The sequence below is a fragment of the Periplaneta americana genome, chromosome 7 (genome assembly GCF_040183065.1).
Source record: "Periplaneta americana isolate PAMFEO1 chromosome 7, P.americana_PAMFEO1_priV1, whole genome shotgun sequence".
Lineage (NCBI taxonomy): Eukaryota > Metazoa > Arthropoda > Insecta > Blattodea > Blattidae > Periplaneta > Periplaneta americana.
The window spans coordinates 174,039,191-174,065,394 of NC_091123.1; the positions used below are offsets into that span (position 1 = coordinate 174,039,191).

A 26,204-nucleotide genomic window follows, 5' to 3' on the forward strand; every position below is an offset into this window, starting at 1 on the left:
CTCCACTATTAAACATTTAACAATAACATGTTAAATGTTAAATTGTTTACCGTTAACATCCCAACATGTTGATTGGACATGTTAATGCTAATTTCATTTAACACTTTGTCCACACTGTTAAACATGTTAAACTTGACTTTCTTTGCGTAGTCCACCATAAACAGTCTATGAGATTTTAATGTAGATAGTGTCTTATTTTCAAACCTTGGACAATGGACTCAGATGATGATTTCACTTTTGTAATTGCCTCTATTGCCTGTTAGAAGGCCTTGAAAAGGAAGAAAATGAGAATGTGGGTGCGGCAATATCTTAGTAAAAGACACTATGCAGAAGACATTCTAAACGAGCTTAAAGTTTAAAATCGATTTGGATTCAAAAACTTGCTGCGAATTCAGAACACGATTTTAATATAGTGCTGCAAAAATATTTCCTGTTACATCAAAGAAAGACATGATTTAAGAGCAGCCATTTCATCTCGATTAAAAAAATTACAGCACGATTGATCGACTAATGACTATCTTAGGACCTACGACATGATAGATGTTAACGGAGCAGGTAATATCGTATAATTATTATTTCTGAAGTTTTACGAACGTTAACATACATCACCAAATATGACCATTACTGACGTCAACATAGCTTTAACGTTTAGCGTACGACGAGAGTGCGAAAACTCTGTTTGTATTCTCGAGAACAATAAATTAAATGATATAATTCCAGCTTTATAAAACAGTCGGCCTTCTTTGTTTTGTCTCTGTATTCTTTTGCAGACACATCTCACAAACAAGGTCTTTCCATCAGTGCATTAATTTTATTCGTCCACTCCATTACTTCGAACAACTTACAGCCAACACCGAGGACCAATGATAGTAGGCCTATAAAAATGATCAAGATACGCGCCACAAAATCGGAACTTATAGTTGTTGCTATGGAAACTGTACGAACTTTGCCGAACTGTACCGACACTGCACGAGCAAATGAATTGACTTGACATGTTGTCCATTTCTGCTGGAAAACACGCCAACATGTTAAAAGTGTTAACTTCAACATACTCAGTCAACATGTTAAGTCACTTGAGACTTGAAATGTCCATATACATGTTAAATTCAACATGTTATATTTAACATGTTGTTGTTAAATGTTTAATATGGAGACGAGGCTTTATATAGTATGTGTATCCTTTCATAAATTGGTTAAAAAAAGAAAATACTGAAAAAAAGCAAAATGCTGTACATAAGTACAGGGTAATGAATTTAATTATTGACTTTGTTTTTTTTTTAACCTAAAATAAAGGAGTTATATTCTCTATTTAGTAAATAGTACATCTATATATCAAAACCAGGATATACTACTAAATTAAGTAAATTATGACCAAGTTCTTTAAGAGTCATGTCTGTTTGTAAATTCACAATATTTTCATTTTGGGTTTCCTCTGATTGCTATTTCCATTTAACTTAACATATGATCGAGAACAGACAAAACAAGATCTGATTATCAGAATTAGACTTTTGAGTATTCCACAATCCTGAAACTTAACATTTTCGGTATTTCACAGAACCTATGAATATAGTAGTTCTGTTTTGTTGATGTAATTTATTTTTATGGCATCAGATTATTCCATTTGTACTTAATAGTTACATCTTTGTGCTCGGAGCAGTTTTCTAATTCCTACAGGTAAAGCTGTAATGCTGTATAGAGAACATTTCTTGTTGGAATTCTTGGAAATTGTGAGAAAATGTATTATTATTATTATTATTATTATTATTATTATTATTATTATTATTATTATTATTATTATTGTCATCATCATTGCAGGGTGCAATGTCAGTTCAGCAAGTAAAAGCAACAGAAGTTCAGTCCAATGCTGTCATAAATAAAAATGAGCCTGTTTATGCCAAAGAATCTAAGCTTGCTTTAGCAAAAACAATTCAGGGTCTGCGAGCAGTTTTTGACGAGACATATCCAGATCCTGTACGAGTGGTGTCTATTGGGGTACCTGTTGAAAAGTTGGAGAATGACCCATACGGGTCTCTGGGCAATAATACTTCTGTTGAATTTTGCGGTGGAACGTAAGTCCAAACATTGATGTCTGTACTTTTCGGTTATGCAGTAGTTTGCCCGCTAAATGTCAAATTACATTTGTTTTGTTCTTGGAATAATGTAGCGATATACAGTAGTGATGTAGAACTTCGGTAGTAGCGGTATGTTGGTCCAAAGCTGCACTTGGGCATGGATTCAATTCCCGTTTGGGCTGATTATTTGGTTGGGTTTTTTCTGAGGTTATCCCCAACTGTAAGACGAATGTCAGGTAATCCATGACATATTTTCTGCCTCATATCACCTGAAATCATCTCACTATCATCAATTTCATCGATAAATAACATAGTAGTTGATGAAGTGTTAGTAACTAAAAAAAAAATACATATATATGTTGAGACTAAGATGAAAATCCCTTCATACACAGTATTCATATTTGTTACCAGAAAACTCACACTTTTGTGCACTGAGAAAATTAACACTTATTGCAAAATAAGGCAGATACCAAAAAACAGCTTATGCATTCCTTTTTATGTATACAGAGATTCTTTGTAACTAATCTGACTATTGTAATTAATATCTTCTAAAAAATGGTTTTGACACAGTTTATTATGATATCTCAAACAAAGATATTTAGAACAAGTTTTGGTCAAAGTATTGCATCTTATTTAAGTTAATTTTCAATGATTTCTTGCGAGAAAAGTTTAATAACCTAAATATAGTCCAAAAATGTGTTCAGGTGTACTGTCAAACACAACAAAAATTGATGTAACAATTTTCGTTCATATATCGAATGATATTCTTTCTTAGGCATTTACATCGGGCTGGACATATTGGAGGATTTGTTATTGCAAGTGAAGAAGCAATTGCAAAGGGAATTCGAAGAATTGTAGCACTTACAGGACCTGAAGCTTCAAAGGTGAGTTTTGAAATACTTTACAGTTATATTTGATGTTGAAGAATGGTTTCCATCTGCATTCTTTATGTAATTGCCCACATATTGGATGAATAGATTGTTTCCTTTGATTGTTGGTTGATATGCTCGTTATGGGGGGAAAGTGTTGTGATCTGACCACCTCAAACTATTGAAGTAAAATATTAATTTCAAATAATTGAAAACGCCATTTACTCGTCCAAATTAAGTAAGAAGATGTTGAAATTACCTTCCATTTTGCTTAAAAAATTTGTGGCACCTGCTTAAGAAATGATGTCATCATTTGCTGTAGTTCCACTTGAAAAATGGAGGCAGTATTTTCTCGGATGCTATTTTTCAGTTTTTCCAGGGTATGTGGATTATTGTTATTTGATTTATCTTTTAATGTTCTCCAGAGGTAAAAGTCAGTAGATTAGTGGATCGAATGGGTCACATGTTCCTACTGTCTTTTTTTTTTTTTTTTTTTTTTTTTTTTTTGAAAAGCAGAAGCATGCTTTCTTCCTCTTTTCTCTAAAAAAAGGACACAAAATAATTTTCATATATCTTTTGGCATTAATAGTTTGAAAATAGGGCCTATTATCCTTGCCCTGCTCATAGTGTGTCATACTTACATTTTCAAATCATGACTGGATGGACTTTTCCTGAAGGAGCTTGGGTTTTTTGTTGTTTTGAGCATTTATATACCTATGTAAATGAAACCAAGCCTTTTCTGAAAACAAGAGCAGATTAGGGTTAATTTTGCTGTCATGCACTCAGGGTTGCGAGATGTCCTGATTTGTCGGGACATGTCCCGATTTTCATATAAAAATCCTGGGTCCCGCTTTGATTCGAGGCGGGATGCAAAAAGTACCTCCTTTAGAGAATTAACATCACTTGAATAATTTGATCGTTACGTAGTAACTATTTTCTTCTAGGTCTAATTAATTACATTAAATTTGAATTAATTTTCTTAACAATGTAGGTTTGCACATTGGAAAAAAAAAAAAACGAATATTTTGGCAAGTGTAAGGTTTGTAGCAGCAAATTCAATGGTGAATATGATATTTCTAAACATTTAAAAAGAGAGATTCATCAGAAATGCATGACACAGAGAATGAACAGAAGCTTGTTGAAAATGCTAAAGTTCAGTCATAAATATGTAGGAAGCTCTAAAAATGTATACTATATGTTAAATTATGGGTTTGGAGCAGTAATATGCTAAGGCACAAGGCCTCATGGCCTTATCCCCACTGGGTTAAATAAATAAATAAATATTTATTTAGATATAAATAAATTTTATCATTGCTATCAATTAATAAACATTGAAATTTAAATATTTTGTCACATATGATGCTAGACAGAGCTATTATTAAGTATTTTAAGTTAATAATTTCACATAACGTATTTTTGCCACAAGCCCTTCAGAAAGACGCCAGAGAAACGTGATGTAACTTACAGCCAGATAAATATTGTTTGTATCTACAATATGTCTTTTATTCAAATTGCAATTCTGAGATTCATATTACTTTCTTCAGCTGCGGGATAATTTTTTATTTATTTTTGTTTATTTATTTATTTTGTATAGTCATGAAAATGTCAACTTTGCCCAAATTCATATCACTCTTTAAGACAAAACATAAGTACTGTAATATATGGTGAAAAAGGATGTCCCTCCTTGGTAGATCTAAAATCTGGCAACCCTGCATGCACTTCATTTAAAATCCACTTACAAAATCGATGCCTCTGTAGTGAGTGTTATCTTCGTGACATTTTTTAACTTGTGAGTTGATAATGAATGTTTTTTTTTTAGATTTCTCACTAGGTGCATTGTTAGCCAAGTAGCTAGAGCATTGGTTTTCTCCTCAGGTAACCTGGGTTCGAATCCCAGCAGATCCAGTTGGAATTGATGTTGGATAAAATGGCACATGGTGGTAGGTTTCTGCATGGTACTCCTGTTTCTCCAACTGGTATTACATCAATGTTCCATTAATCATTATTGAATCATCATTGTGCCCATTGGTGCATCGAAGGCAGTGCTAAACTGACTGCAGAAAGAACTACATCTTCGGCATGTCACTCCTAGACAGTCGCGGCTCATGGTTTAAAATTGAGGAAGGCTCTAGGCTGAAATGGCAAATTTTCAAGGTCTCGAGCATGAGTATTTGTTTATTTATTTCTATTTGTTTATTCGTGTATTTCTGTAACTGGGAATTTTTAACAATAAGTTTATTATTATTATTATTATTATTATTATTATTATTATTATTATTATTATTATTATTATTATTATTACAGACGTGGACAAATTATTAGCAAAATTGAAGATTTTTATTATATATTTTTACAAAATATGGTTCTTCAATTTAGACTACAGTTGACATTTTTGTGTATTTCCAAATTATTAGCAAAATTGAACATTTGTATTCTACGACTTTTCAAAATGTAACTCCTCAATTTAGACTATATTTGATATTTTTGCATATTTACAAATTATTAGCATAACTGAAGGTTTTTGTTGTATATTTTTACAAAATTCGATTCTTCAATTTGGACTACAGTTGACATTTAGGATATTCCGAAATTATTAGCAAAACTGAAGATTTTTGTTTTATATTTTTACAGAATTTGACTCTTCAATGCAGTTGACATGTTTGCTAATTTACAAATTATTAACAAAATTGAAGATTTTTATTATATATTTTTACAAAACTTGACTCTTCAATTTAAACTACAGTTGACATTTTTGCATACTTCTGTCTATTGTAATGATGCAAATATCCAAAATTGTCAACTGTAGTCTAAATTGAAAAGTCAAATTTTGTAAACAGAATTATCATAAAAATCGTCAATTTTGTTAATAATTTGTCCACGTCTGTATTATTATTATTATTATTATTATTATTATTATTATTATTATTATTATTATTATTACTACTACTACCTGACTTACCTTCATTCATTTGCTTGTAGACAAAATCGACCCTTCTCTTTTTCGATATATTACACACAATTCATTGTTCTCAAATAAACACTCGCAAAAGTTTCTCACAGTCACAAGTTCACAACCACAGACAATACTGATACTCATATTACGAAGCAAGCCAAAACTAATTCGCACGTTACAATTTCCATTGTGTTGTTTTCCCGTTCCTGATGGAGGTTTGAAAAACTTGCACTTTATGGGATACTAGGGATACCAATTGTGTCAACGAATAATTGAACAACTCCTTCATCTTATCATCGCAATGTTATCCTAAAATGCCAATTAGGCCTATGACCTACCGTAAAATGAATGAGAGAGCAGACACGTAACATCAAGAATGGAGTGTCAGACATTGTTTCTTTTCTCTTCTCCAGGAGAGATTTTTTAAACTCAGAGCTAGAAAATGTTGGCAACGACTCGAGGCGTACATCTCTATGCTTAGCCTTATCCTTATTAGCCAGACTCCACTAGGAAACTACCCCATCCTGTTTCTATTGTGCTGAAGGAACCGTGAAAGGTTGAGCCTTTATTACTTATAACCTATCTCAAAAACATCTGCCATACCAACAGTTCCAAATATATTGACCGTTATTAACGAATGAGCCGAGTAAAATTTCGATGTTTCTCCTCTATTGAAAATCTTTATTCTACTATTAAACACAAACAAATGTCACAATTTTTGTAGGAGATTTTTATAGGGGTGGCTCCGCCTAAGAGCCTTTAACTACGAGCCGCTCCTGCTCTTAGACAAGGACACTTGGGTGAACAGTGCAGAGTTATGGAACGTACCTGCCACTAAAAAAAAAAGTATTTCTGAGTATAACATTAAATTCATTTATTGTTATTGTTCTTGTTGTTATCATCGTTACAATAATCTTTCTCAGCACTTCAATTTTTTTTGTGATTACTGATTATTAAAAGTGCTTTAACCTCTTGCTATAGTAATGTACATAAAGATTAAAAGTATTGTTAATGTGATTTAATTTGTGATATCTCTTGTTAGGCTTTGAAGAAAACTGAACTGCTTGAAAATGAGTTGAATAAATTGATCGCATTAGTGAAGAATGAACAATGTCAACTCAGTAATAAGGACCTTGTGAAGAAAATTGTGGAGCTCACAGATGACATCTCTCATGCAACTATACCATATTGGAAGAAGGTTGTATTTTTGTGACTATTTATATGTTTAGTCTGCTATAATTTCTTTTTTAATCCTAGGCTTAGAGTTTCTAAAATAAATGAAAAATTTAGGGAAGGATACAAGTAGAGATACAGAGAAGGCATTACATATAAACTCTATTATTGCTCTGTTATCATTACATCATTCAGATTTTCGTGTATGTCTTCATAAAATTTCAAATTTTAGAGAAAAATCATGCCTTATACATCAGAAGTGACACGTGAACATGTGGGAAGGAGGCATTCCTATAAATAACATAGCAAATATCGTCCAGAGAGATGTGAAGGTTGTAAAACATTGAATTAGACATTTCCAATATCAAGAAATGTGTAGTTAAATGTTTAAAATATATTCAATTTTCAGTTCTATATCTGTATTTATAATAAAATTTTATATCTGTGAAAAGATTTATTAAATCTACATACTTACACTTCAACAAACAAAATTTGATAACACAATCCCAAGGGAAAAAATGGAACTCTCTGCATCATAATCCACAGTTAATTCCCGATTTACCACGAAAATCGTCTGTAGCTGCATTTAGATTGGTAACAGGCCATGATTGTTTGGCCAAACATCTGCATAGAATAGGAATATATCAGTCCCCTAACTGCCCATTGTGCAACTCAAACCAAGAAATGGATTCAGAACACCTCAAAATCTGTGCTTCAGTGGCTGACCATGATAATATCTTTGAAAAATATTGAAGTGCAAGAGGTCAAATGACTTTATTGTCAAACGCCTGGCATTAGAAAACAACAACAACATATTTATATTTATGATAAAATTTATACTTTTTTTTGTTAATACAGTATGAAATGTAACTGGCCATATATATATATATATATATATATATATATATATATATATATATATATATATATATATATATAATATCGATTGTAACAGTGACAGCATCCATGGATAATAAGCAAGGCTGTGGAATACTATATAGACCTAACTGCAGTTTTACTATTTTCATGTAGTATTCATATTAAATAATAACGTGAACATGTTATAAAAATCATACTTACAATTTTTAAAAAACTAATCTCAGGAAAATAGCTTTCCACTTCGCCATGTTTGCTAAAGTCCTCGGAAAACAGTATAATTTCGTATGGGCGTTTCTTTTGCACCCAGTATACAGTGTATAAGCTTAACAGCTTCTGGCTTGATATTTTGTATAGAATTCATCAACCTAAATGAAGGAAAATAGATTTTGTGATTGATTCTTGGCAATATATTTTTACTCTGCTTCTATATTTTCTAAAAATGCATTTTGTTATTTAGTACATGCGTGTGTGCGCACGCTGTTTTACATGTGAATACTTAATGTGTTGAAGCACGTCATATTTTTATGCTTGTAGGAGGAAATGAGAACAAATTTGAAACAGTTAAAGAAGCAACTGGATGACAAAGATCGTGCTGCTAAGGCAGCTGTTACTGCAGACGTTGTAGAAGAAGTTAAAGCCATTCTTGTTTCCAATGTTAATGCACCATTTATTGTACGAGAACTTAAAGCCTTTTCAAATACTAAGGTAAGTCTTGCTTTATATGTACGGTACTGTAATTTGTACTTCAACTGTTATCTGTGACATCTGCTAACATTTGAGGTGGAAAGTATTAATAGCTGACTACAGTAATTTGGAATCCAAGTTATGTTATATGACTCAGTTTTTAAATATTGATTACCATTATCACTAAACTTCCTGACCTGGTTCGATGCATAGAACATCAAAAGAACAATGGATCTATGAATCCAAATACTCGCATCTGGGCAAAGGAAAATGCACAGTGATATGATTCGGGGAGGGGGAATGACGTTTAGTAGAATTTAAATGATAATCGAATTTAATGATATTAAATAGCGACTGGTGGTTAGCAGAAATAGTAACAGTCGAAAACTATGATAATGAAAATTCTACTTTGTGTCGTATAGACACACACACAGAATGATCAGTAGTGACTGCAAAAAGTGATGGTAGGTGAAAGCCTACATCAAAATAAGCGTAATTTATTTTATTTATTTATTTATTTATTATTTTGCTAATAATTGTAACATAAAATATAATATATACAGAAAAACTTAGCTTGCCCCTGAAAGAGTAGAACTCGTGCTCAGGGCCGGATTCCTGAATTGAAATTAATAATTATACAATACAATTTGTCTTATGTCTACTATGCAATTATAGTATATCAATTTAAATTTAATACTAGAACTATTAGAATTGACAAGATTAGGGTGTTTAAATATAAATTTGTTATTTATTCTTGGGCCTAAATCACTACTATGATTAAATACTGTAACAGTGTTGCATTTTGGTTCAAATAATCTTAAAGAATTCATACCGTTTGTTTCATAACTATGAGAATACAATTCAAAATTATTTCGATTTTTATATATGAATTTTATGAATACAATATAATAAATTTGTCTTACATTAATTACATTAAAGTCTAAAAACAAATTTTGAGATGGAAAATCAGTAGGTTTATGAAGACATATTTTAATAATTTTCTTCTGTAATAAATAAAGTGGATTAAAATTGGATTTAAATGAGCTACCCCATCCTATAATTCCATACATAATTACCGATTGAAATAAGGTTAAATATATTGTGCGTAATAAACTTATTGACAAGTAATTCCTCAATAAAACAAAATAATATACTATTTTACGTAATTTATTACAAAGCTAATTAATGTGTTAGTTCCATTTTAAATTATTATCGAAAATTATGCCTAAATACTTAACTTCAGAGGACTCCTTAATAATCGGACATTTACACTGTATAAGACAACAATCAGAATTATGTAATTTAATACTTAATATAGATGTAGGAGGTTTGTTACATTTTTCAGATAATGAGAATGGAATAATTATGGTTTTAAAATTAAAGAAGTAACTAGGGTTGCCAATTCTTCTGTATTTCCCGGGATCTCCCTATTTGCTCCTAATTTTTAACAGTTTTCCGGCTCCCATATTTTTCTTCTCTTCGAACATTTTTCTCCCTTATTTTTACATAATGAAAAAGTCTTTGTTCGAAACATTTGATTTTGCATGATGATTTATTTGATGAATTAATTTTGTTGTTCAAGACATGTAATAAAATGTGCAAACTTTGTAGAAGGTAATGCTTGCCAGAAATGGATTTTAGTGCTTATCCATTTAAAATCAAACCATGTTAATGTTATAAATTTGGAAAAACTGGCGAGTTTTGTTCTAAGCATACCAAGTAGGCCTACTAATGCCCATACAAAAAAGGATATTTCTTCTGAAGAACAGTAATTGGCAGATGTTCTAAACAGAAGCACGACACATCTAATCAAATCAGAACTGCAAACTGGAGTCGACTTCAACTATTATGGGAGACGAAATCTGTCTCAAAATACTCTAATTTAAGCCTAGTTGCCAGAGTATAAACTTGTTTTTTAGTAACTGAACTGAATAATTAGTCAATTTTCTATGTGAAATTTTGTCAAATCCTCAGACTCCCATATTTTCTTAAAAAAAAAAAAAAGTTGGCAAGCCTGGAAGTAACTAATACTCTACAGTTTTCACGTTGGTCAAACAAATAGGGCAATTAAAGATTTGGATATTTAAGCATCTGCAGTTAAATTTGTAAGATACCGTCAGCTTTTTCCTTCGATTACACTTCCGTTTCTATTTTTGTATTGTCATTTTCATTCATGGTTTCGCAATTGTTGACAGACTAAATATAAAGCTCCATGCTTTGAAAACCCAGATTGTTTATAATATTTTCATTGTAGGCAATTTGCATAATGATTACTATCTATACAAGGCAGCTCCTTCATTGCACTGCTGTTCGGGAATATGCATGCTGTATGATTATGATAGCTGTCATTTTTAAACAAAAGATTGTTGTACTAGTATCTATATATATAATTTGAACTGGTAATGGAAATTACGGGACACCAGCTGAACGGATATTAATAAATGACCCCTCATTTTGAAGCTTGGAACCCAAAGTTTTTCAGAAAAATAGTAATTTTCAGTGAAATGTCAGTTTTCCTACATAATTTTCCTATTTTACAAAATCCATCTTTCGTCAGTTTTCAGAACTAATTGCATTTCAAAATAAAACAAAACACACACTACAATAAACAATAGCCTATTACACGAAGGCCATGACCTGCAGGATTGCTGACATATTTAGAGTTCAAATTCAATTGGTTATTAAAAACTTCAAGACTTAATAAATAATTTACAGGTCTGATTCTGCGGTGTGTAATTTTCTGAGTACAGCTGTGTATTGGATATTAAAAACTACAAAACTTGAGGTGGTTTGATGACATTACTACCATTAGAAATTAATTATTATTATAGTTAATGCCATGATGTTAATATATATACTACAAAACTTGCGTAAGATGATAATGTTATTATTAAAAATCAAATATTTTATAGTTATTAATCAAGTGGGTTGGGTCTTTTTCATATATTTAATGGCAGTGTGGTGTAGATTCAGTATTGGCTTGAGAGAGCGCAAAAATTACAGTTCCTAAGGAAAGACAGTATTACTTACTGATAAAATAAGAGACCTAGAAAATTTTGTAGTATCCCGATCATTTTAGCAAGATCTCTTAGCAGGATAAAATGATTTTATCCTCTACATTTCAAGCTTTACATGCAGCAGCTATACCCAGATGCTATGTCTATTGTTCGAAAGCATAGCAAACCTGACTTTCTTTAACTTTCACCTACAATCCACAATGACCTGAAATAGCTATAACTTGACTCCCTCATGAAAACCCCACTGATCGTCCTGACATTGTTACTTGCGTTTTTGCGTTGAAACTCAAAAATTGAAGGTGAATAGGTTCAAGAAAAAGTATTTGGCATAAAAATAACATTGAAAGGTAATATGTTTCATTATTATGGAAGCAAATAACTTTCAAAATGTCTGGTATTTTTCATTGAAAATAAATCTGAAAAATTTTTATTTGAACGTCTAACGAACTTAGTTTGCAGCATTTGCTGCACAAGCCACTAGTTTACAATATTTTTTTTATCCAATGCCACCAGGTTGTCTTTCGACATTTCTGGTCTTCTCTCCTGGCCGTGGCTTAGTTGTAAGCCACTTCTGAGGTTGGGGCATCTGGAAGGCGGAGTTACATTACCCCGATGATGTGATAGGATGATTATGATAATGTGGTGCTAGGAGAGGTCTTAAATCTAAATGTAACCTAAATTCCAGACCATGGACGAACTCAGGAATAATCACCTCACTGAGATTCTAAAAACATGTATTTTTGTCAAAATCTTAGTATAAAATTTTCTAAACACCTTAAACCTTTCACTTAAAAAAAAAGATATAAAAAGGAATAGCTACACTACAAGATAATCTTACGCATTACGCAATATAAAATGTAGTAAGGTAACAACTTTTCCTTATACTAACGATCACAAATTCAAAAGAATTCATCACTATTTATAACTGCAACTTGTTAGGATTTTGTCTTTGGGAGATCTGTTCTAAATAAAACCTACTTTAGCTTTTTTCCAAATACCTGAAAATTAGTAATACATATAAAATGTTAATTTCTCCAGGCATTAGATGGAGCACTGAAGCAAGTGAAAGTATTGTCTCCAGAAACATCTGCAATGTTCTTCAGTGTCGATCCAGAAGCAAGAAAGATTGTATGCCTCTCCACAGTGCCTAAGGTATGGTTGTTCAGAATTTAAATAGTTACAACTGAAGTTATGTATTAAGCTAGTTTGAACTGTAAATTTTCAGTTTGTCTAACTGGTTGTTAATCGGTCTATGTTCGTTTTCAAAATATTCTTACTGAAAAGAGGAGAATCTTATACTCTGTTGAAAATTGTGTTTACAGGTTATTTACTACAATGTACTTATTACATATTCCTATATTTTCTCACGATGAACGATGCATTTAAAGTGACATATTAAGAGTAAAATCTCATGTAAAATCTTCGTTAACATATGGTGTTCCATATGAAAGAAGGGGTGGTAAAATTCCTTTATCTGCAAGACTTGTTTTACAAAGACAGGGAAGATCGAATCTGAAAAAAGTGGTACAAATTATATATCATTACATTACTTTATTATGGACTCAAGAATTAGCTGGATATTTTCAAGAAAAATATTAATGGATACATTTGTACTTTGTCAACAATAATACGTAATACAGTAGTCACTTTCCTAACATTACCAATGGGTGTTAATAGTATTTGCATTAAATTCAATTGTAAATAAATGTAATGTAAATTAACATATACATACATTATGAACATTAAACAAGACATTAATAACTGTCAAGAGAAGAGAGAATTATTAATTCATTATTGAATCACAATATTTTAGTAAGTTCAGAATAATATTGCTCTACATAATCAGTACATTATTCATTTTGGTATGTGCTTAAGGAAAAAAATGTTGTTATATGTTGCAGGATGCTGTTGCCAAGGGATTGAAAGCCAGTGAGTGGGTTCAACAAGTATCGCCTCTGATGCAAGGGAAGGGTGGTGGTAAGCCTGAATCAGCCCAGGCTTCTGGATCAAATTTTTCTTGTCTTCAAGATGCCATTCACATCGCCACACAGTTTGCAAGTGCAAAATTAGGCTCTGCAACTGCACCTGTACTCCATAAAGTAGTTGAAGCTAGTAACGGTCCAGTGCTTCACACTTACAGCAATAATCCCCGTGCCTTCAAGAGCCTGATAGCTGCGAGGTATTCACAGAAGTCAGTATCTGTGTCTACAACAGTTGAGATGAATCAGACTGAAAAGTTTCTGCTTGGAAAAGTTCCCGCATTTGAAGATTCTGCAAACGGAGTCTACCTATTCGAAAGTAATGCTATAGCATTATATCTGGCAAATACTCAGCTGAAGGGAGGAAGTTCTGATTATGGCCAGGCTCAGGTCTTACAATGGTTGAGTTATGCAGACAATCATATCATTCCATATGTCTCCGAGTGGGTGTTTCCATGTCTTGGTGTGTCACCAGCCTCTTATAGGGGCCCTGTCAATCTTCAAGCAGCTAAGGATAATGTAACAAAGATTCTTAACTACTTGAATAACCATCTGCTCACCAGGACGTATCTGGTTGGTGAACGCATTACATTAGCAGACATTTCTGTCTTCTGTGCTCTTCTTCCTCTTTACCAGTATGTGTTGGATCCGTTATTTCGTCAGCCTTTTAACAACTTGAACCGGTGGTTCCTAACTGTATTGCACCAACCTGATGTTTCTGCCGTGGTTGGTTCTGTAACGTTATGTGCAGCAGTCGCACAGAGTCAAGTGTGTGCATCTGGGAAGCAGCAGAAGACCACTTCAAAAGAGGAAAAGAAGGAAAAAAAACAGCAGACTCCTGCAAAGGAAGACAAGGAAGCAAAATCTTCCAAGCAGAAAGAAAATGAATTAGATCTTGTGGATGAAGTTCTAAATGCAGAACCTAAAGCAAAAGATCCATTTGAAAAATACCCCAAAGGAAATTTTGATCTTGATGATTTTAAACGGTTTTATTCAAATGAAGATGAGTCGAAATCAATTCCCTACCTTTGGGAGAAATTGGATGTCGAGAACTGGTCTATCTGGTTTTGTGAGTACAAGTATCCCGAGGAGCTGCGCCAAACATTCATGAGCTGTAACTTGATCACAGGCATGTTCCAGAGACTTGATAAACTTCGCAAGCATGCCTTTGCCTCTGTGTGCCTGTTCGGAGAATCTAATGACAGTACCATATCTGGTGTGTGGCTGTGGAGGGGTCATGAGCTTGCCTTTAAACTTAGTCCTGACTTTCAAGTAGATTACGAATCATATTCTTGGACCAAACTAGACCCAGCAAATCCAAAGACAAAGGAGCTTGTCAAACAATATCTTTCATGGAATGGTACAGATAAACAAGGTCGTAAATTCAACCAAGGAAAAATTTTCAAGTAATATGGATATTTGAACAATTGAAACAGCATCTTCATTCATTTTCTCCTTGTTAATAAATTGGCTTATAAGACCGTCCGATCCATTTCAGGTAGAGCTGAGATGAGATGATATGGCACCAACCTGCGCAAAGTTTTAAATTGCCGGCCAGCAGGGTAGAGGAGTCGGGGTTGTTTGGGTTATGGTTCTCAAGCTCAGAGCGGCAGACATATCCGTTTCATCTCTTTCCAAAAACATTCGTCTTACCTTAGTATCACCACTTTCCTACTCAAGAGTCCGAAGGTACTTAATGGAATTACGCCCGCTGTTCCATCTTTATATTCTTATTCTCTGTCCGAATCAGACGACTGATCTGTGCTGGAATCAGATGTCCCTAAGTTTATGGAAATGTTCTCCAAAATACTGTCCATCACGTGCTCACTTTAAAGGTAATTGTTCTCTACTTTCTTCACATAATCATACACTGATATCCATTTTTGGAAGAAGCGAGTACAGAGTCGGCCTCTGCTTATGCGTAGTGTAGAAATTATAGATGAGTCTTCTTAGGACTTCCTCATCAAAACTGTCTACAGCTGCAACAATCTTCTTCTTCGGCTGTGATTTTTTCCGGACTGGAGAAAGAATCTGCTGTTCCTGCCTCAACATTTTTTCCTTCTTTCTTGATTCTTGCCAAGGTTCGCTTTGAAATACCAGTGGCAGCCAGTATTCTTGCCCCCACCTTTTCAATGGAATTGATATTCCATTTACAACCTCTTCTGACATGAATTTCCATACATTGTATGCTATTTCATGTCCTTGACTATGAACTACTCTATGATTTCACACCTTAGACAATGCCATAATGAGGGCACTCAGAAGGACAATGTTTTCAGTATTAGCAATAGCGGTAGTAGCAGGACGATCTGGACACTTGGAATGCTAGTAACCAACTAACCCAACACCCCTCCAGTTGAGTGTGAGGGCGAGTCCAAGCAAACGAACTAAAATGCGTCCCTCGCGCTGGTGCCATAACTTCTCGTCTGGGCTCTATATGTTGGAGGCAGATAACTGATAGTGTTAATTCAAATGTAGAGAAAGACGCGAACGATTTGTTGTTTTTAAATACGTGATGTGTTGCACAGAAAAGTTAGTAGGGCTGTTTACTTTCAAAGTATCTTATTTATTTGTTACTATACAGACACGTATTCCTGAGTACAATGACCATTAGAAGTTATAAATATATAGAATATTTTGAAAACAATTGCTTGTTATGACAGAATTCAGGCCATACATTAAATGTGGACCATATACATTTTATGAATATGTAAGAGATAATCTTTGTAGTAATGAGTTGGTACTTGTACAGTGATTGGGCCATAATTCTGCTTCAATATTAAGAGAGCAAATTTCCAGACCTCTCTTTGTCTAAATATAATATAAATCTTCGAGAACTGCACTGTTGTTAATTTTACATTAGTGAAAAGAATTTAAATTCTGAAATTCCATGTTTAAAATGTATAAAAAGAAAAATGTATAATCAGTTGTTGAAGTGTTTAATTTATTTGTTTTAAGTAAGCGGAAAGTATATATCTGTATATGTTTCTGAGTTTTCCTACTTACTTAATTATCTTGATTACTTAAACAAAAGTTTATTTGTGAGAAAAAAATTACAAAATATTTTTGTTCGAGAAAAACCACGTCTCCACATTGATTATTTATTAGTTATGTTTCAATTCACGTTCTAATCCTTTTATTGAATTCATTTCATTATTAAATATATATGTATTTAATTCGTGTAATCTTTAATCTTTTTTTATGTCTAAAAGCGTGAACTGGTGACTTCAGTTTTTTTTATATATCATAAACTTCTCCTTTTTTATATGATCATAAATTGTAAATTCTCGTTTTTAGCTTTCTCTTAAACTCTTTCAGGCAATGGTTTCCTCAGGCAGTCGTATGCCATTGCCTTTTTATTTTTCTATTCTGTATTAGAAGTATTATATATAAATAGTAATATTATATATTAATAATTCTTCTGTTCTGAATAAATCATCAGGTGTAGTAGGTTTTTCATTAGTAATTAACGGTATTTTATCTGAAATTTAGTTTATCCTTTGATCCTGAAATTTAATGTCTTGAGGTGTTATGTGATAAATCGTAGTTATATTTATAGCAAAAATGCGTGTTTTACTTTATGTTTTTTGATATGAATATGAGTACTATATAATACTAATACTTTTTTCTTTCCTAACTACTGTGTATTCACAATATGCTGAAAGTAGTTCTATTTTTGTAACTTCCTTTGTGTTGGTTCATAATCTGGAATTCGATTACTTACTTAGAACACATATTTAATATATATCTCTTTATATACATGATTTCATGACAAGAGGAATGGCTGTTCTCTTACTGTAATTAGCAAGCAGACAGAAGAATGAGATAATAATTACCTAAAAAAAAAAAAACTATGCTGTGCAAATATTAAAATCTCTGCAAATGTCAGAGCTTACATTTGAAAATATTTATTTTGACATTTCTGTCAATGCTCCAATACTTCACAGATACTATATAACATTGTAATTACATACATAGTGCCTGTTTTATGAACATTTTTCCAATCTATACAGTTAACTTCAAAATAAAAGATTTGCTTTAGATAAATTATGTTAAATATAAATGAAGTTTGCTGCTTGCTACTACAGAAGTCTGAAAGAGATTCTATAATGTTCACAAGAAAATGCACTCCACTAGAAAATTACATCTTATATTTCGAAACATTATGTTATTGAATTTCATGATATTGCTAATTAATTTTGTTCCATTTGTGTTTTTCGGTATTTACTCTTTTCTTCGACTCAGAAGCAATAAAATATATGGAACAATTTTATAACGAAATAAAAAGATAGTAGAAGTTTAAAATGAAAAAAAAATGAGTAAATAAAATTATTATAAACAAATATTCGTATTACAATTTATTAAATAACTTTCAATGCAAATATATTACAAGTCTTAGATTTTTTAACAAACCTTTAAGTGTTTATTTTGAACATATTTTTGTTCTTTGATCATGATTCAAGTGAAGGACTTTTTCATGAATAACAGATTTTATGTTTGTGTTCGTGAAAATGTCATAACATGCGATTTTTAAATTCCCAAACAGCATTCTAGCAGAAAGGTAATTGTATGCGCATATCCATACATCTGTTCACACAAAGAACATAGCAATCAAGTCCGTAGTAGCTAGCAAACGAAAATGCTTGCTTGATTGATGACTTGTTCACTAAACAAATATGGGTGCCTCATCAGCAGGGAACGGATTTATATGGACTAAAAATATATGAAATACGTAAATATATATGTAGTTATTTTTACCAAAATATGGAATTAAATATGGATTTTTACCAAAATATGGAATTAAATATGGACTTAAAATTATAAAAAAATGACTATGTACGTTAAATATTGGTACATTTTAATCAAACTAAACAAAAAATATAATGGACGTACCTTATCTTCCAATGTAGTTTCAACAAAACACAATTTTTATTGTCTGTTACCATAACAATAGGTTACAAACATTTCTTTCAAGTGCTGAAAAGTGAATCTTCTTCTATTGTCTCTGAGGATAGATTTATACTGACTAAAAGAGCGTTCGACGTCACAAGAAGTAACTGGTACATAATTCAATTTCACAATGTCTGCTGGGGATAAGTCCAAGTTAATCTTCACTGTTGATTCACCACTCATCACAGCAACAACCTTTTGTAGTTCTTCATATCCAGGGTTTTTTGAAAGTACAGTGTCCACCTTAGCTCTTACTGCATCTGCAACTTTACCTCTACCACGATTCAGTTGTTCCACAGTACTATTTATAATTTCAAAACTTTCAGATAGTGAAAGGTGCCTATTTTGGAGACTTTTGAGCGTTTTTATGATGCATGAAAATGTATGCTGAATGTGAGCTAAGTCATTCTTCACACTTATGTCACAGGTAACTGTTTTCGCAGTATCAATTGAGACTGCATCTTCAGAGTCCAATGCAAGGAGAACATTGTTAATAGAGTCTATATGTTCGGCATAATATTCAACTGCTTCTAGCCATGTACCCCATCTAGTTAAAATTGGCTTTGGTGGCAATGGAATTTCAGGGTACATTTCTTTCAACACGTTAACTCTACTGGGAGCTTTGAGAAATACTTTTTTCACTGATGAAATCAACAAATCTACTTTAGGGAAATTGTCTCTGACCACTTCTGCCACACGATGAAATGCATGCGCCACACAAGTAAAATGAGTCAATTTAGGATATACAACAGATAATGCTTGTCCAGCTTTGACCATATAAGGGGCAGCATCGCTAATAAAGAATAACACATTATCGTACATAATACCCTTTGGCCACAGGATACCCATAGCTTCGTTGAACAGTTTAACTATAGTTTTGTTATTGCACTTTTCTAGAACATCACAATGTAAAAGAATTTGTTCAGAATATTGTTCACTTAACAAACCGATAACTACATTACCAACAAGTCTACCTTCTTTGTCGGGAGTCTCATCAATGGAAACCCAAATTGAACTATCTTTAATTTCATCTCTTATCTTCTGTATTGTCTCATCGTAGATGGATGGAGCATATGTCTTCCTAAGTGTTGACTCATCCGGGATTGTATGTTGAGTATATTTTTCAAGGAATTCCCTGAAGACCTTATTCTTTAGTTTGTAGAGAGGAATATCAGCAGAGATGAGAGAACGGCACAGGTCGATGTTAAACTCAGATCTTACATTCGATGTTGTTGGTTGTGTTAAAAACAATTGTCTCTGCTTGGAATTTAGTTGTTTGTTGGCCTGATGTTTACTAGTTGTAATGTGTTGTTGCACCAGGAACTTTTGTGTAGATGATACTGCACACTGACACAAATTACAAAATAATATTTTATTGTCAGTTGATAAACCATCTTCTTTAAATTCTGAAATGTAACTTGTTAGTTTTGATTTTAAATTGACTGAATGACGTACTTTTGGCATATTTACCGTCTTTATAGTATGATTTACAAAACTGAACCTATGTGTACTCTGACTGGCATTTAACTGTTGAGCTGCACAACTGAAGTCTGTTAAAAATTTTAAATTAAATTAATACAGTTTTGTAACTTACTTTCCCATTGTTGATAGGACTGCTAATTTTCAAATAACTCTGATGTTAAAGGGATTACTGAACATGTGTTTAAATCTCTATTGTTGAAATGTATTTTTAAAAGTTAATGGAATTTTGTTTTGTTTTATTGTTAAACCTAATATAATATGGACTGTTTTATATGAAATATGGAAAATATATGGAAATTAACGAAAATATGTACTAAACTCTAAAATATGGAAAAATATGGAAAATAAAAGTAGGATTTTTCAACCCTACACATTGTGAAACATAAAGATAATGCAAAATATAAATTATATTAGCTTTATAAGTAAATATGTATTTACATATAAATCCTTTCCCTGCTCATCAGCAATTAGGGTTATGAAATCTGAAAATGCTTTGGAAGTGAAATAATGTAAATATAATGAAGAATGACACTTTAACTTTGAACATTGAAATTGTTAGTACCTTCTTTGCAATGTTTTAAGCATTATTGTAATATATTAGGCCCTTTTCTTTTCCACATAACTCGTAATGAAACTGCATTACGATACTGCCTTCTTAATTCAGTGCTGCACTATGATATTACGATTTTTAGAAAAATAGTTTCTGAAGAAGGCTGTCATATCCAAAGCTCCCTAGTGTGTAGTATACAAGTCACCTAGTTGCTATACTAAAAGCCAGGTTATGAACCGACGAAACAGGAAGTAGTTGGAATGGCGAGAGGAAAGTGCGGGTTAGAGGGGTAGCCTGTGCAGTGATGACACGTTGAGTGTGGCGGATGGAGGGGAGAACGAGAACGGAGCTTTTCATTGGACCTCGCGTGAAAATGTCGTCTGCTAACGAAAATCTGGCAACGGAATCACGGAGACAGTGTAGCCAGTTCATTTGCAGTACCACGTGCATTACGAGTCGCATTTCATACCAGCGTCATTAGCTCGCGCTTTCTTAAAACAGTAATTTTAATTACTAATATTGTGGATAGTGTTATCGAGAACTATATACAGTAGTTATTTTAAACATATCGGTGACAAACACTGAACACGCTTTGAATCTCGCCCCACTATGTGGCAACAGAGCTCAGAAAGAGACCAACAGAACGTTGCTTCCGGTTTAGTCGGTTCATAACCTGGCTTTTAGTATAGTCACTTGGTGAAGTATGGACTTGAGCTTTAAGACACGCCCTTAATAATGAATTTTTGCAATATGAGTAAAGTAAATAAATAGAAATGACATGCTCTATCAACACTTAATTTTCTTCTCAAAGTAATTACAGAATGTACTAAGAAATTGAATGTCTCTTTTGTCATAGAATCTTTCTTTTTTTGACAAGGGACTTCTTGGAAACACTTTTCACACACACTGTTACAGATCATTTGTGAACAAGATGATCCAGCAGTTTAATTTCTATACTTTGTATTGAATATACTGGGTGTTTCAGAATTCAACCAAAGAAATTTATCTGTTACAAAGGGGTTGTAAACAAGCAATTTGAGATAAACCCAGGTTTTCTGACGAAAAAATCTGAGTTGTCAGTTGTTAAAGTTGTTTATATTTGATACTCATAATCCAGTATTAAAGTGAAATAAGGGTATGGGATGGTTTTGGACCTTACTAGAAATTGAATGAAGCCCGATTGTTAAGAACTAACCAACCGTATTTTCAAAATTTATCTTTTATAGAATCTAAAATTGCCAACAAATAATGAGACAATACACTGCTTTTTGTTTACCATCATTCATTTCCGTCATATACTATAAACATGTGTCACTGTTTCATGTAGGTGCATCCTTTAGATGTTTATTCTGTATGGGAACGTATACCTTCAGTTCGTTTTTTTTTTTTTCATTGGATGAACATTGATTAAATATTAATTTTGATGTAATAATTGTATAGTAACTCAGATACATTTTTCATGTTTATGCATGGAAATGTCTGATATTAACGTTTTTGATTTCATCCTTATTTTCCTTCTCTTATGTTCTTCCTTGAAATTGAATTTTATACATTCTATATGTAGTTTTCTCTAAATGTAAAAAAAACGCTATAGTTGTGGGTATAAGTAACCTTAATGTTAGTACAAAGAAAACTAACCTCTGGTTTTGCAGATACGCTTTTAAATTATTTTACTAAATATGTGGTGATGAAGGTTACGTTGGATTAATTAACACTAACTGATACAGTTTCCTATAAGATAATATTAGTTACATCTTAAAAACTAATAAATTATTATTGAACCAAATCTTCAATGACAAATGTGATATTATATTAATAAATTTATAAAATTCATACAATACTTGTATTAATTTATATCAAGCTTAAATTTGAAAACTTCAGTTCTTACCTTGGCCACAACTAATAAGTTTTCACTACAGTTTTATCCATTCGATAATTTTTTATATAAAAATTTTTTGTGCCGACTAATCAAAATTCCATCTTGATGTCGTTCAGATACGGTTCAAAATTAGAAGAATTTATTGAAAATTGTTCTTTTCTATCTTAATCTTGTTAAACACCACAATGAACTTCTGGGGCCAGCATTGTTGCATGTAGTGCAATATTTTTAATTCACATAATTTTTACTTTATTTTGAAATTTGGCAAAAAAAGATCAGAATAATTCTGAAGTAGAGAAGTTTCATTGTATGCATAACAATAAAAAAGGAAGTGATAATTTTCAGTTTGTTAGATAACTACGCATTGAACTGGTGCATAAGTAGAACTGATCAGTAAACAGTCTTTACTTTTATTTTTTCAAGACCTCAATAATTGGGAATAATGCACCGTAAGTCAAATATCTGAAGGAATGATTTTCCATTTTGTAAAATTCAATTAGTGGTTGATAGAATAGTAATATGTGTTACAAGAGCGGTATGTTGAAGTTTTCATGTTCGAGGAAAAGTTTGAAAAAGCGAAACGTAGTTGAGCTTTTTTATTTCCGAGAATTGAAAGAAAACATACCGCTCGTGTATCGTACATTATTTTGTACGAAGATAGTTTATTACATACCTGAAATAGGAATTTCTAATTAGTTGCAATGAAATCTCCATCTTGGTTTCTGTTCAATGACGGCAAATTTGAAAAACAAAAATATCTATCTTCAACATTGTTGCTTTAAAATGTTTTCTGTGTTTACTATACTCCAGCAAGCCGTGATATACATCTGTCTTTTTTTCCCCCCAGTCTATAAATGCGAACTTAAAACAAACTGTAAGGTTATGTAATGATTTAGAGTTTACTTAATTTTTGCAAATATTTAAAAACAATAATTAACAGTGCAATTTAGGTGAAATTGCAGTGGTAAGTTTACAATTTATAATTATTACTATATTGAACGTCTCTAAAATAATACGTTAAAAGCCTAAAGCAGTAAAATCAATATGTCACTTAAGCGGTAAGAAGAGGGAAATTGTTATATGTGTTAGGTTGGGAATATTGAATGTGGAATTTTACACTTTCAGTGGATTGGTTTTGTGCGGAAACCAAGCAAATACGCACGATCTCGCACAAATGATATTTGTGCGTCATCAGAGTTCAGCTGTTTTCATTGTCATTTTACAAATTTTCCAGTACCTCAGTATCACTGTCTCATGAGGAAGTGCCCAAGCTTTCCATCTACTATTGTAACACCTTTGGTGCACAGTAAAGGTTTCATATCTGACAAGTCAAACTGAAGTTATTGGAGACAAAATACAGGGTGGAAATGAAATAGTCTTGCATATTTCCGGAGCAAATAGCTTGTGTTGTATGTAACACAAAAAAAAAACTATCATATTGGTGGAAAGTTCATAGTTCCCCTCTCCCCCTCCCCCAAGTGTTTAACAATCTCTTATTCGGTAACTATTGCGAGTAGGATCGTGATTTTTGTCCATATCGATAGGAAATCTAATAAAGAATAATTTATCCCTCTGGCGTATTTCAATAACATGCACGGTTTTCGTGTCAATTTAATTTTAAAAATCCCTAAATTGAAGCCATTGCACGAAGCGGGTTAAGTGGCAATGTCTTGGCAGAGAGCAGCTCACCTACTGACAGAGTTTGTTTACCTCTTACATCTGTATCACGAGTAGTGTGTGTTAGCAACGATGTTGCCTGACTGCCGAAACTTCAAAGTTAAGTTTCTAATTAACAGTGCATTTAATCGCAAAACGTAATATAGGTTTTCTATTCATTTAAGTGTACCTGTTGGCCCTTTCAATCTGCAAGGTTATTTCACTTTCATCTTGTTTATGCATTAACAGTATTTAGATTTTGGTTAATGTAATATTAAGGACACTAACTCTTCATTTAAAGCATGAAAAATACGAAAGACACGATCATTTTAATCGTCATTGTCATCATCAATTAAAATTAGACAAAATATTTTCATAGCTTTCTGTTTATTTTGTGAATATGAGCAATATTAATGCTTCACTCAAGTGTCGTTAAAATAATTGTTCATTAATTGGCTGTTGTAACAAAGCATCACAAATTACGGATATGCCCTTTAGTTCTTCTGTGTGATATGATACATTCATGTAGCAACTAAACTAAAATTCCATACTTAAAGCGTGGTATTTTAAATGCAGTTCAAACATTAGTAAGGAAACATTCATTGTATATTATTTTGTTCTGTTACCTTTTATACAATATGTATTACTTTTTGGCACAATAAAGTCCTAAAATTCTGATACCTATTTTTGATTGTACAGTACCAGAAAAAAATGAGTCAACTCTTGGAGGTCATTTCATAGCTCGATTCACACAATATCATTCATAAAGAGATTGACACGTCACTCAGTCAGCCATCTGACTGTTATGTGGAAGGGAGTGGGTTCGAACCTCATCCCAGTGAGAGTTTTTCCTTTTCCTACCCCCCCCCCTCCCCCAATAATGGCGTTTTTACTTTTGGGACTGATGTTTCAGTTTATTTAACAAAAAGAATAATTACTGTCCAGCTCCTATGGGTTATTATTAGTCTTGGTCTTGAAGTAATGTTACAAGGGTTAGTGGTAGAAAATTCAGCTGCAGCTTTTTGTCACTTTCAAGTATACAGTAGCTAAATTTATTTTCAGAGAAAGTTCTTTATTACGTACTGAAAAAACTACATTTAGTGAACTGTACTGATGGCATTATGTCATTATCATCATCTTTCTCCTAGAAGGACTGTTGCGATCTACAGCAACTCCATCTGTTCTTAAGGGGAGAAGGATGAGAAATAACATTGTTACTGAATTGCCTATAACTTTCACATTTTTGGACCTAGGATTTTGAAATTTTACTTTAAAACAGGATTTTCTTTACCTTGAATTTTTTCAGAATTTTGTGAATAATAGTTTTTATTTTTCAAAATTTTCATTAAAAAATGTATAAAAATTATGTACTTTTTTTTGTAAAAATTGGCTAAACCAATAAACTTGAAACTTTGCACATGTGTTACCAATACCTAAAGTAACATTTCCCTGCAATCAAATATTTTATTTAGGCTTTATATTATTTAAAAAAATATATATTAGGTATGAGACTCCCCCCCCCCCCCCCCAAAGTTTTGTAACATATAAAACACAAATACCAACAAATCAAAATTTGTTGATGGGAATTAAAGATAATACAATTTTAAGCTTGTGTGCAAAATTTCATATTTTTACTCCTAATGGTTGCGGAAAAAAAAGGTACAGAAGTATTGAAAGATGTAAGTTACGAAAAACAGATGGATCTTTAAATCCTAATAATGGGACATGAGGAGCAAGGTATTATATTCCAAAATATCAAGAAAGTTATTTCATACCATGTTCATCCTCCTCCAGTCTTGACACTGAATTGCTAGCTATTGATGCTGCTCTTCAGTGTGTTACTCAAATTTCTGAAAAATCTATTTGCATACTTACCGACTCCAAGGGGGCTATATTTAATATAATTAAATATGTACCAAACCTATACGCACATAGAATTATTCCAATTCAGAAACAACTAAGTACACTAAAAAAAAAAACTCCAAAATAAAATAACATTTCGGTGGATACATAGTCATTGTGGTATACCTGGAAACGAGAAAGTCGATAATATTGCAAAAC

General features: G+C 32.4%; 1 protein-coding gene across 3 annotated transcripts in view; it reads left to right on the plus strand.

Moving 5' to 3' along the window:
- The window catches only part of AlaRS (alanine--tRNA ligase, cytoplasmic), a 52,361-nt gene extending 27,540 nt beyond the window's left edge, over positions 1 to 24,821 (plus strand). For all 3 annotated transcript variants that reach the window (XM_069831913.1, XM_069831911.1, XM_069831912.1), the window contains exons 14-19: positions 1,816 to 2,069; positions 2,848 to 2,956; positions 6,937 to 7,092; positions 8,481 to 8,651; positions 12,686 to 12,799; positions 13,549 to 24,821. In XM_069831913.1, coding sequence (XP_069688014.1) covers positions 1,816 to 2,069; positions 2,848 to 2,956; positions 6,937 to 7,092; positions 8,481 to 8,651; positions 12,686 to 12,799; positions 13,549 to 15,036 — 2,292 coding nt within the window. In that variant the 3' untranslated portion in view covers positions 15,037 to 24,821. The remainder of the gene's footprint in view (positions 1 to 1,815; positions 2,070 to 2,847; positions 2,957 to 6,936; positions 7,093 to 8,480; positions 8,652 to 12,685; positions 12,800 to 13,548) is intronic.
- Positions 24,822 to 26,204: the final 1,383 nt, after the last annotated feature.